This window comes from Trachemys scripta, chromosome 16 (assembly GCF_013100865.1).
Source record: "Trachemys scripta elegans isolate TJP31775 chromosome 16, CAS_Tse_1.0, whole genome shotgun sequence".
Taxonomy (NCBI): domain Eukaryota; kingdom Metazoa; phylum Chordata; order Testudines; family Emydidae; genus Trachemys; species Trachemys scripta.
Window position 1 is genome coordinate 23,695,642 of NC_048313.1, and position 13,700 is coordinate 23,709,341.

Here is a 13,700-nt window from a genome sequence, read left to right on the forward strand (position 1 = left end):
CACAGATGGAATACAAGCTGTCAGGAACAGTAACCCTGATGATGACACAGCACAACTGGTTGCTGAGCTCTGTGACTTTATCCTTGTGATGGGTTGGATCACAGAAACCCCCTTGGGAGCTGCCACCCGATGTGCAAAGACTACCCCTGCTCCTGTTTTCCCTGCCAGCTCAGGACTCCAGCACCCTGTCTTGTTGAGCCAGACACTCCAGTCTGCTGCAACACAGACCCAGGGTCTGGATCACTTGTCCCAAAGCTGCAAGATTACCTGAAAACAGCTTACAGAAGTGTGTTTGTCTCTAGCACTCAGATGCCCACTCCCAATGGGGTCTAAACCCAGATAAATCCGTTTTACCCCGCATAAAGCTTATGCAGGGCAAACTCATAAATTGTTCACCCTCTATAACACTGATAGAGAGATATGCACAGTTGTTTGCTCCCCCAGGTATTAATACATACTCTGAGTAAATTACTAAATAAAAAGTAATTTTATTAAATACAGAAAATAGGATTTAAGTGGTTCCAAGTAGTAACAGACAGAACAAAGTAAGTCACCAAGCAAAATAAAATAAAATGCGCAAAACTATGTCTAATCAAACTAGATACAGATAAGTTCCTCACCAGTTCCAGAATGCTCCCTTTTACAGGCTAATCTCCTTTTAGTCTGGGTCCAGCAATCACTCACATCCCCTGTAGTTACTGTCCTTTGTTTCAGTTTCCCTCAAGTATCCTGGGGGGGTGGAGAGGCTCCTTCTTTAGCCAGCCGAAGACCCTCTGGAGGGGTCTCTCACAGGTTTAAATGGACTCTCTCTTGTGGGTGGAGACCCCCCTCCTCCCTCCTATACAAAGTCCAGCTCCAAGATGGAGTTCTGGAGTCACCTGGGCAAGTCACATGTCCCTGCATGACTCAGCCTTTACAGGCCGAAGCCATTGTCCGCATGGTATCTTGCATGTCTCCAGGATGACTTCTTATGTGGATTGGAGCATTCCAAGATGCATTGTTCCCCAAGTGTTTCCTGATCAGGTACTTAACCTGGCGAATTCCTTCCTAAAGAAGCTGACTAAATGCCTCACAAAGCTTACTTAGTAATCAAGTCAGCATACAGCCCATATTCTTAACCTCAAGTAGAAAATGATCTAGATGTACAAATAGGATGAATAGATATAGTAGACCATAACTTTTACGGAGATATATTACATGGCACAGGCAGCACAAAACATATTTCAGTTATGTCATACATACATTTATAAGCACCCCCCCATAAAGCCTTATGGGGTACACTGTCACAATCCTCACACACAATTATTTCAAATTTGGTGACAATATATACCTCCAGACCAGTGGCACCGCTATGGGCACCCGCATGGCCCCACAATATGCCAACATTTTTATGGCTGACCTGGAACAACGCTTCCTCAGCTCTCGTCTACTCACGCCCCTTCTCTACCTATGGTACATTGATGACATCTTCATCATCTGGACCCATGGGAAAGAGATGCTGGAAGAATTCCACCACAGCAAAAAAAACTTCAGGACCAGACTTCAAAGAGAAACTGCTGAGCTTCAGTTCATTTGCAAATTTGACACCATCAGCTCAGGATTAAACAAAGACTGTGAATGGCTAGCCAACTACAAAAGCAGTTTCTCCTCCCTTGGTGTTCACACCTCAACTGCTAGAAGAGGGCCTCACCCTCCCTGATTGAACTAACCTCGTTATCTCCAGACTGATTCTTGCCTGCATATTTATACCCGCCTCTGGAAATTTCCATTTCATGCGTCTGACGAAGTGGGTATTCACCCACGAAAGCTTATGCTTCAATACATCTGTTAGTCTATAAGGTGCCACAAGACTCTTTGTTGCTTGTAATATTTTTGTGACTCCTACCTGTACTGTAGTTTCCCTCTGTACTTTGCGTTGCTACCCAGTGGATGCAAAAGAGTTAAGTCACTGTCTGGGGTGGGAGGATGGGTCCTTAAAGAACTGGTGGGAACCCATCCATAACAACAGAGAATCTGAAAAGACAATAGAAGCCCCAAGTACTGAACAATTGACACTACAGTGTGAGAAGCTGCCTGGCTCTGCCTGAAGACAAAGGACTAACTCCACTAAGAGGTGGAGGAAGGGAATCGAGCTGGCTTTTGGAAGAGGCTGGCTTGCTCTCACCTGGATCGAACTGAATGAGATAGAGAGCCAGAATCAGAACTGGCATCCTGAGCACTTGGCTGGTGGATTGCTCTGGCTTGGCCAGATGGACTCTGTCTTTAACTTTATTTCTCTCTGCTGACCTAAGGACTTCCCATGCTGGGTTTCAGTTCACTAAAAAACCTTGCTCTGTTTTGAAAGGCTGCTGGTGGTGCTTCAAATTCTCCCTGAGGGCGCTGTGCCCTGAAGCGGACAATGTTAGTACAAGCCTCCGGCAGGGGTCTGGCTTGGCTGTTTTCTCTGTGGGGAGCCAAGGAAAGAGACAAGGATTGAGTTCTCGAGTTGTGGAAGCCATGGGCTTGGCCCTGTGGAACTACCAGGGTCACTCCTAAGGGACAGGTTACAGGCCGGCCATAGACCCTGTGGATCCGCAACAGGGCCACTAGGAATTAGACTGATCCCCACCCTCAAAGCAATGACTTTCTGCGGCTCACATTATGAGAGGGAGCTGTCTGTTAGGAGCAGGTTAAGATCCCAGGCTAGATAGAGCTTGGTGTTCTAACCTGATTAGGCCTCATCCACAGGCTGTTGTCCTAGCAGAGGGGGTGCTCTTGAGGCAGTGAGGTAGGCCTCAGAACCTGCACAAGAGGCCATAACCCTCCACGAGGCCAGTCAGTTCCCCCGGAAGCATTTGTTCCTGGGAGAGTTTCCCTCTTTAGCCAGCTCACGGGCAGCTCTCCCATCCATCCCACAGACTGGAAACATCTTGCCCCTGGGTTCCCTGGATCCATTGTATCTGTAGTGTAGTGGATGGACCCTTGTCTACCATCCTTCATTTGGAAGGGTTCCAGGTTTCCCAAAGTGCGGGAGCGCCCCTTGCTGGGGGGCAAAGCAGGAGCTAGAGGGCGCCGGGAGGTGTCACAATTGTTCCCTAGAATCTCTGCTGTCATTTAAAAAGACCCGTCTCTGGCTGTTATGGTTGCAGAGGAAATTGTCAAAAGATGACTCAAGAGATGCAGCACCGGCTGCCTGAGTTTGGGTGACTGAGGCCTGGTCCCCAATAAGTCCCCAAATCGGACTAAGGTACGCAAATTCAGCTACGTTAATAACGTAGCTGAATTCGAAGTACCTTAGTCCGAACTTACCGCGGTCCAGACGCGGCAGGAAGTCTCCCCCCGTCGATGCCGCGTACTCCTCTCGGCGAGCTGGAGTACCGGTGCCGACTGTGAGCACTTCCGGGATCGATCCCAGAACATCGATGGCGTGCCGCCGGACCAGCCGGTAAGTGAAGACTAGGCCTGAGAGGGAGCTGTCCTGACAGGGGCCTCTGACTCTGCAACGCCTGCCTGAAGCCATAGCTGGGAAAGGTGTGAACTGCCCCATCATCTCATTGTGGGGTCACCCAAAGGCCAGTGCTGAGACTTTGAATGTCAGCACCGTTAACTATTTCAGTGCTGGTCAAAGCATGGGAGAAGGGAGTGGGAAGCTTTGATTACCAAGATTGCACTAACAACGAGGAATCCTTGTGGCACCTTAGAGACTAACAAATTTATTTGGGCATAAGCTTTCGTGGGCTAGAATCTTATGTCCAAATAAATCTGTTAGTCTCAAAGGTGCCACCGGACTCCTTGTTGTTTTTGCTGATACAGACTAACATGGCTACCACTCTGAAACCTGTCGAGATTGCACTGTTTTCCCTGTGGAGCAGCTCCTTGTGAGTTGGCTCTTAGTGCTACATGGCAGAGCTGTCACGTTTGGGTCTGTGATCCCCTGGGGAAACTCGGCTTTCACAGGTTTGGGGAAAATGGGCCATTGAAACAGCTGCCTCAGCGCCACAAGGCGCCCTAGTCCATAGTTTGGAGCTGCCATGGGCTCAGATCCAGTAGAAGAGCAGGATGCCTTGTGCTTTATCAGTTGTCTTGTTTAGAGGCCATACTGTGCTGGGCTCTGCACACTGAGCTGGGCAAATATTTTGTCTCAAAGAGTAAATTCACAGAAAAATGCATTTTTGGGGACAGCACCAAAACTATTTGGCAAACTCAGCCTGAATTTGCAAATAGTTTTGGTTGGGAAAAATAATGGAAAATGTCAAAATATTTCATTCAGTGTTGTCAGTTCTCCATTTTGATAAGAAAAGCAAAAAAAAGTTGTTTTGAAATGAACCAAAAATATTTTTTCGGATTTTTCGGTTTGCCACCGAAGAAATCAATGTCTCGCTGAACTCGGCCTGCGTGCACATGCACATTCTCTCACACACTTGGCAAAACTGCTGCCTGTGTTAAAACCTCCAGCCTTGCAAATCATGCCAAGGGGTTTCTAAAAGCTCCTAGTGGGAGAATCGTGAACACATCCCATTTGGAAGCCAGTACCCACAGAGGCAGTGACTGTAGTGACCCCTTATACTGCCCCCCAGCAGCTCCACTCCTGTGCCCGGAGCTGCTCAGAGATGTCAAGGCTGCTCACATCATCCAATCTGCCCTCCTGCAGACAGGCCAGAGAGACGCTCACAGAATCACCACAAGCAGGGTTGTCCATGCCGATCCAGCCTAGGCCCGGCCTGCTGGTTCTGGGTTCTCTTAGCACAGCACAGGCCAGGTTGGATCTGACACCTCAATGTTCTGGCTCCAGAGGAAACATCTTACGTCCCTCTAGTGGCTCAAGAGGTGACGTGGGTCGAACTGGGTTCATGCTGCATGGATTATGAAGCATCCCAGGCCCTGGGGTATTTGGAGCTGGGGGTTTGGTTTGGCCCATTGGAAGACTGTGGGGCAACAATTGAATCTGAGTTTGGGTTTTGAACTTTTAGATTCTAAGGCTAGAAGGGAACATTGTGATCATCTACCTCATCTGACCTCCTGCATAGCACAAAATACCTACAACAGAACTAGCAGAAAAACATCTTATCTTGATTTAAAAATTGTCAGTGACGAAGAATTTACCACGCCTCTTGGTAAATTGTTACTATGATTAATTACTCTCACCGTTAAAAATGTACACCTTATTTCCAGTCTGAATTTGTCTAGTTTCACTTTCCAGCCACTGGATCGTGTCAGACCTTTCTCTGCTAGATTGACGAAATCATTATTAAATATTTGTTTTCTATGTAGATGCATATAGACTGTGATCAAGTCACCCCTTAACCGTCTTTTTATTAAGCTAAATAGATTGAGCTCCTGTAGTCTATCGTTATAAGGCAGGTTTTCCAATCCTTTAATCATTCTTGTGGCTCTTCTCTGAACCTTTCAATTTATCAACATCCTTCTTGAATTGTGGACACCAGACTCAGCATGGTATTTCAGCTGTGATCACAGCAGAGACAAATAGAGAGCTACAATAACCTCTCCTCCTACATGAGATCCCCCTGTTTATGCATCCCACGATCACATTAGCTCTTTTGGCCACAGAGTCACACGGGGAGCTCATGTAACTCATGTTCACCTGATTATCCACCTTGACCCCACATCTTTTTTCAGAGTCCCTGCTTCCCAGGATAGAGTCCCCCATTGTGTAAGTGTGGCCGACATTCTTTGTTCCCAGATGTATACATTTACATTTAGTTGCATTAAAACTCATATTGTTTGTTTGCGCCGGTCACCAAAAGATCTAGATCGCTCTGTAGCAGTGACCTGTCCTTTTCATTATTTACCACTATTATTATTTTATTATTCATCATTGTTATAATTTACTTACCGTTATTGACCATTATTTAATGTGTGCCATGTTGCTTTTATATTGTTCTACTTTTTGATCAAAATGTCATGGGCATCAAGTCAAATGTCTTTCAGAAGTGTAAGTCTGTTACAGCAACACTATTACCTTAATCAACCAACCTTGTAATCTCATCAAAAAAGCTATCAAGTTAGTTTGACAGGATCTGTTTTCCATAAACCCATGCTGATTTGCATTAATTACATAACCCTCCTTTAGTTCGTTATTAATCGAGTCCTGTATCAGCTGCTCATGGCCCTGGTTCTCTGTGGCCTTGTACTTCAAGCCATCATTCAGGGCCAGGCCCAGGCCACATGGGTGTCATGCATAGCCAGATCAGGGCAGGGGCACCAGAATGGGGGGCGGGGTGAACGACCAAGAGGCCTGTCCTGTCCACTTTTCACCAGGGGCCTGGCCCTCTGCCCCTCCTCTTCCCCCCAAGGCACCGCCTCCCAGCCAGGTCAGAAGCAGAACCCAGCCCAGGGAGCCTGGGCAACTGTGGGGAGCCGTGGACCCTTCACTTGCCCTGGGTATGGGGCCCAGGGGGTGGGGACACAGGCTGGGGGCTGCTCTCAGGCAGGTGGAGGGGTCTGGGCTTCTTGGACCAGCCCGGCTCTGGATTCTGGCTTGGCGGGGGGCAGGGCTTTGGGAAAGAGAATGAGTGGGGCCACAAAGGGGGCGGGGCCTCATGCCCCCCCACTTCTAGGCAGAATCCGTTGCCCCTGGATCAGGGTGTTGGTGTTTTCACTTGTTTTGCACTGGTATGAATGGCAGGGGGCATTGAGGCTCAGGCCCCGCTCGGCCAAGGGCTGACGGCGAATGTTCAGGGGACGTCACACAGCCGGGGTTTGGCAAGAGCAGAGCAGACTGTTGCTCTGTGTGATGGGGTTGCCACAATTCACTGAGGCCCTGCTGAGGCCCCGCCCTTGAGCCCAGCCCAGGAAGCCACGGCCCAAAAGGGGAAGCTGCTGTCAGCGCTTGGGGAAGTGTCGGTGTGGAGTGAAGCTCTGCGGTGGCTTCGAGTGCCTGGACCAATCAGATGGTGGGATCGCTGCCGTCTTCCTCCCTCCCCTCCCCCCCCCCCCCCGCAGTCAAAGAGGAAGCACCAGTTGAAGGAGCGGCAGCAACGCAGCCCCATATCCCCTCGCGCAGACGTGCCATTTTGGTGACTTGGTGCCTGTTGGGTGTGTAGCCGTTGGGAGGCCTGGCCTTTTCCCTCCAGCGGGTAATTGGGTGCGGAGGGGGGGCGAGATCTCACCTGGAGAGATGTCTCTGCCCTCCATCTATCAGCACAAGTTCGCGGAGAAGCTGACGATCCTCAATGACAGGGGGAAGGGCGTCCTCATCCGCATGTACAACATCAAGAAGGTGGGTGTGGTCGACCTGCGGGGCGGGGGAGGCTGAGTTTGCATCAGTCTTACCTTTGACTTGATTGGGAAAGGATGGTTCTTCAGTGAGTAGAGCAGGGGGCTGGGTGCCAGCATGCCTTCATTCCTGGTCCATGGAGGAGAGTGGGGTCTAGTGGTTAGAGCAGACGGCGTGGGAGCCAGGATGCCTGGGTTCTAATCCTGGCCTAGGGAGGAGAGTGGGGTCTAGTGGTTAGAACAGGGGGCGTGGGAGCCAGGATGCCTGGGTTCTACTCCTGGCCCAGCGAGGAGAGTGGGGTCTAACGGTTAGACCAGGAAGAGGTGATCAGGAGTCCCAGTGCTGCCAGACATGTTCTAGGACTTAGGGGAAGTTGATTTCTTTCACTCTCACATGGGCTAACAGCTCCTTCGGGGCAGCTCTGAGGGTTCATTCCTGAGGTGCCTGGGAAGGGAGGGGGATTCAGATTGGGGTTCAGATGAGAATTCAAGGCCAATGCAGGGCGAAGGTTCAGGCTCAAACCCACTGAGTTGCTCTCTGAGATTTTGGTCCCAGCTGGTGGAAACCTCAGGATACTGGCTGCTTCCAGGAGGGCTCACCCCTTGGGCTCATATCTCCTGCGAGCCACACCCAGTGCACAGCCCGGAGGCAGGCTCCTCTGGCTATAGATCCTGCTGCAAGGGCCGAGGCAGGGACAGGAGCTGTGACTCCCAGTCCCCAAGGATCACAGCTCAGTGTGTGACCTGCCCAGAGCATGGACAGGCAATCAGTGAACTCACCCCGAAGCCCAGCTTGGCTGTACCCTGAACCCTTTCCTCAGAGCCGCCCAGAGGATTCAGGGACCCTGGGGCAAAGCAATTTCGGGGGCCCCTCACATTAAAAAAAGTTGCAATACTGTAGAATACTATATTCTCGTGGTGGCTCCAGCAGTTTCTTGGGTTCCTCAAGATTGTAACATGCTGATCAGACACCCACATTCCCCCTCCCACCCAGCAATGGATGGAGGCAAAAATCCTAGCTTGTGCTGGAGCTGGGAGCATGGGCCTAGCAGACTGCAGCCATGGGAGATAGGACTCCTGGTTCTCTCCCAGGCTCTGCCCCAACTGGCTGTCCTCTTCCCCCCCCACACACACACTGTGCCTCAGTTTCCCCATCTGTGACATGGGGAGGAGACGGATCCAGCTTTTTGAAGTGCCTGAGGATCCTTGTTGGATGATGAATGTTGGGCATTACTGGGGCAGTGATCAGGGTGGGGGCTAGCATGGGGGAGGGGGCCTTCTCTCTAGGCTTGGGGGTCACCTGATCTCGCTGTTGCTAGGTTGCTGCAGTTAGACTGGGTAATGTGCCAGTGCTCTGGGGGTCAGCACCCAGCTGGGGCAAGAGGCTGCTGGGTAGAGCCTGGAGGTGTTCCAGCCACAACCGGAAACAGCTGCCGCCTGCCCCCTTCCTGGTGGGACCAGTTGGCAGCTTCCTCTTTCCCAGCTGGGCCTGGTGATAGCATCCCCTGTGCATGGATCACAGCCTGTCCTGGTCCTGCTCCAATTCAGGACTATTTTCCCCAGGGCTTCCTGCTGGGCCTCCCAGAGCTGGGGGAGGAGTTCCTGCCCTTTGTTTACACAGATTGAGTTAACCCACTGATCCTGAACTCATGGTGTGCCACAGCAGCAGGAGAGCCCTACCAGGCCTGAAAGCTCTCACAGGGGATTCTTCCATCGCTGCTTGCCGTACGGCAGGGGTAGCCAATCGACAGACTGCAAGCCACATCTGGACCACCAGACGCTTTTGAACGGAGCCCAAAATCTTATTTACTTATTGTTATCACTATTATTATTTTTATTAGTTTCTCTAGAGTCTGGACCTTGACCAAGAATTTTGGACCTTGAGAAAAAATAATTGACTACCCCTGCAGTACATGGTCTATGCCACACAGTTGAGCAGCTCTGTTTCAACCCAGGCGAGGCAGTGATGAACAGACATCTCCTTCCATTAGCCAACCTATGGAAAGTTAAATGGCATCATGAGTTCATCGGGCCCAGTCCCTGCATCCACCCACTGCTCCCCAGGGCTGGGATAGAAGTGAGGGGCTGCAGGCCAGGGGCACCATTTACGATTTTTTTGTTGAGGGAGGGGGGCAACTTTAAGTACGATGCCAGGGGCTACTTAGGCACCTGAAAACTCTAGTTGTTTTGCAGATTAATTTAGAAATTAGCTGACAGCAGCACTGTATCTAATTCCCATATAAAGAAAGAAAACTAAATAACTATTAGATCCACTAGGCTCTAATACAGAGGTGGGTAAACTATGGCCCATGGGACTCTCCTGCTTGGCCCCTCAACTCCTGGCCTGGGAGGCTAGCCCCTCGCCCCTCCCCAGATGTTCCCCCTCCCCCACAGCCTCAGTGCGCCGGTGGCGGGGCAGCGCAGCTGTAGAGTCCGGCCTGACCCGGTGCTCTGTGCTGCGCTGTGGCGTGGCTGGCTCCAGCCCAGCGGTGCAGCTGTAGCACCGCCAGCTACTGGTGCTCCAGGCAGCGCGGTAAGTGGACCGGAGGGTGGGGTAGATAGAGGGCAGGGGAGTTTGGGCTGTGGATAGGAGTCAGGGTGGTCAGAGGGCTGGGAACAGGGGGGGTTAAATGTGAGCAGGGATCCTAGGGGGCAGTAAGGAAGGAGTGGGGGTTGGATGGGGCGGCGGGGGCAGTCAGGTGTGGGGGTTCTGGGGGCGGTCAGGGAGCAGGGAGTGGTGGATAGGGCAGGGGTCCCGGGGGTGGGCCCATCAGGGAACAGGGGGGTTGGATGGGGCAGTAGTCCCGGGGGGTGCCGTTAGGGGCGAGAAGCGGGGGGCAGGGGATAGGGGACAGCGGCCGGGCCATGCCTGGCTGTTTGGGGAGGCACAGCCTCCCCTAACTGGCCCTCCATACAATTTCCGAAACCCGATGCGGCCCTCAGGCCAGAAAGTTTGCCTGCCCCTGCTCTAATACTAACATGTTCCAACATCTTGTGCCAAGTCACCTAAGGGACACTGGTTAGCTTTAAAATTTTAATATATATTCTTATTCTTGAATACAACAATTTAAACAATTGTAGAAAAATCTAGATTACTTTCTATCACTTTTTTGTAGTTCGCCAAGCTTGGTTAACCTTTTAACCTTTGGAAACATCCTACTAGGGCAAGGCCCTGTGAATTTATACTGCACCCACCTTGGGGTGACACTTTCAAGTCACTTTCACAGTATTGCCAACCCCAAATGTTCAAAACTCATGAATCAGGCTCACCAAAAATCAAGAGATTGGCTTTAAAATCATGAGATTATGTAAAAATAATAGCGGTGTTCTTTTTATTTGCCTTCTGCTTTTTGAGCTTTTAGGGTGCACTGGGGTCATATTTTGAAGCTTTCTCCACAGCCATGGGGGCTAGAAACTTCATTTTTTTTTTAACAAAGAAGACTGAAATCATCACATATTCACTTGACTTGAAGAACTGGGGCTTTAAGGAAAACAATAATTATCATGACACTCATGACAAAATCATGAAAGTTGGCAACCCTGCTTTCACTTCTGTTTAAAAGCTAGTTACTTTCCAGAAGGCCCTTAAACACAACACTACAGTGATTGAGTTGCAGTTTTCACAGGAGAATATATAAAACTAGAGCTGTCAAGCAATTAAAAAAAATAATCGCAATTAATCACGCTGTTAATAATAGAATAACATTTATTTAAATATTTGTGGAATTTTTCTACATTTTCAAATATATTGATTTCGGTTACAACACAGAATGCAAAGTGTACAGTGCTCACTTTATATTTATTTTTTATTACAAATACTTGCACTGTAAAAAAGAAACAAAAGAAATAGTATTTCAATTCACCTAATAAAAGTACTCGAGTGCAATCTCTTTATTGTGAAAGTTGAACTTACAAACGTAGAATTATGTACAAAAAAAACCCTGCACGCAAAAACAAAACAATGTAAAACTTTAGAGCCTACAAGTCCGCTCAGTCCTACTTCTTGTTCAGCCAATCAGTAAGACAAACAAATTTATTTACATTTTTGGGAGATACTGCTGCCCGCTTCTTATTTACAATGTCACCTGAAAGTGAGAACAGGCGTTCACATAGCACAGTTATAGCCGGCGTCACAAGATATTTACGTGCCAGATGCGCTAAAGATTCATCCACCATTTGAGAGGCAGGGCCGGCTCTAGGCACCAGCCGAGCAAGCTCGTGCTTGCTTGGGGCAGCAGATTCTAAGGGGCGGCATTCCGTCCAATCCTAGGGTAGCACGGCCGCCCTTTTTTTTTTTGGTTCGCCGCTCCGGCCGCCCTGTAGGGGGCGGTGACGCGGAGGAGGGGAGCGCCCTGCTGGGAGCAGGCTGCACGCTCCGTCTACCCTAGCCGGTTCCAGGTCTGCAGAAAGCCCGGCAGCCCACGTCCTTCCCTCCCCGCTGACCCTCAATTCACCTGCAGGCGGCGCGGCAGGAGGGGCCGAATGGCGAATGCCCCGGCTGAAGGAAGCACTGGCCACCCCTCTTCTCTCTTTTCCCCCACGCTCCCCCCCCACCCGCTAGCTGGGGCATGTACTCCGCTGCCCGGGGCACATCTGCAGCGCAGGGAGTCCCGCTAGCCAGCGCGGCCGGGGGAGGCAGCCATGAGCCACCAAGTAAGTGGCACCGAAAGCACCCTGTCTCCGGCCACCCTGCACGTTTTTTGTTTTTTTGTTGCTTCGCCGCTCAGCCACCCTGCAGGGTTTTTTTTTTTTTTGCTTGGAGCGGCAAAAAAGCCAGAGCCAGCCCTGTTGAGAGGACATGCGTCCATGCTGATGACTGGTTCTGCTCAATAATGACCCAAAGCAGTGCAGACCCACGTATGTTCATTTTCATCATCTGAGTCAGATGCCACCAGCAGCAGGTTGATTTTCTTTTTTGGAAGTTCGGGTTCTGTAATTTCCGCATGTGAGTGTTGCTCTTTTAAGACTCCTGATCGCATATTCCACACCTCATCCCTCTCTGATTTTGGAAGGCAATTTAGATTCTTAAACTTTGGGTCGAGTGCTGTAGCTATCTTTAGAAATCTCACATTGGTACCTTCTTTGCGTTTTGCTAAATCTGCAGCTAAAGTGTTCTTAAAATGAACAATATGTGCTGGGTCATCATCCGAGACTGCTATAACACAAAATATATGGCAGAATACGGGTAAACAGCAGGAGACATATAATTCTTCCCCAGGGAGTTGAGTCACAAATTTAATTAATGCATTCTTTTTTTAGCAAGCATCATCATCATGGAAGCATGTCCTCTGGAATGGTGGCCGAAGCATGAAGGGGCATATGAATGTTTAACATATCTGGCACTTAAATACCTTGCAAGGCCAGCTACAAAAGTGCCATGCGAATGCCTGTTCTCACTTTCAGGTGACATTGTAAATAAGAAGCAGGCAGCAGTATCTCCTGTAAATGTAAACAAATTTGTTTGTCTTACTGATTGGCTGAACAAGAAGTAGGACTGAGCCGACTTGTAGGCTCTAAAGTTTTACATTGTTTTGGTTTTGAGTGCAGTTATGTAACTGTTAGAGAGCTTATTCCTTCACTCTCACACTTCCTTGGTCTTTCTCGCATGAACAGAGAGCAACAATACCCGAAGTCCGAAGGTGCAAATAATTCGATGTTTATTGGGGTGAACTTCCAGCAAGCTTAAATCCAAGTTCCTTTTTCCTTATTTTCGAATCCCAACTTACTTCCTGTTTGCCCCTAATTTATATAGTAATATTTTTAGCTATACCTTAACCAATCATTCTACTAAAATTTACCTAACCAATCCTAACATATTGTAACATGATTAGCTAACCAATTATATCCCACTACCTTAATTGGTTTACACCCAGCAAAATTAATTATACAGCAGACAGAAACAATCACAGAACCAGACAGAGACCATGCAAATAAACATACAAAACAATACAGAAGTCAGGATTTCACAACTACATCTATACAGACATAAGCGTTTTCCAGCTGTGTCTATTGATAAGTGAGTTCTTACCAGACAGAAAACTATCAACCTAAGTTTCCTTTTATATCTTCTAGACTCTTTCCTTTCTCTGCAGGCGATAGGAATATCAGAACAGGATTGTATTCCTAACAGCCCAATAGCACCTTGTTTCCATGTGACTAGTTTGGAATGTGAGGATGTGACCATACATTTCCCAGTTTATGGCTGCCCCGGCTGCTTAGCTGAAGGCCTTAGGCTAAGAACCAGGCCTCAGACCGTTACAGTGAGAGAAGGCTCTTACACATACAGAAAGAAGAACAGGAGTACTTGTGGCACCTTAGAGACTAACAAATTTATTAGAGCATAAGCTTTCGTGGACTACAGCCCACTTCTTCGGATGCATATAGAATGGAACATATATTGAGGAGATATATATACACACATACAGAGAGCATAAACAGGTGGGAGTTGTCTTACCAACTCTGAGAGGCCAATTAATTAAGAGAAA

The 13,700-nt window shown here is 49.0% G+C and overlaps 1 protein-coding gene across 1 annotated transcript in view; it reads left to right on the top strand.

The window, feature by feature from the left end:
• Positions 1-6,949: 6,949 nt before the first annotated feature.
• The window catches only part of NCKAP1L (NCK associated protein 1 like), a 53,084-nt gene continuing 46,333 nt past the window's right edge, over positions 6,950-13,700 (top strand). The window contains exon 1 of the mRNA XM_034792820.1: positions 6,950-7,219. Coding sequence (XP_034648711.1) covers positions 7,118-7,219 — 102 coding nt within the window. The 5' untranslated portion in view covers positions 6,950-7,117. The remainder of the gene's footprint in view (positions 7,220-13,700) is intronic.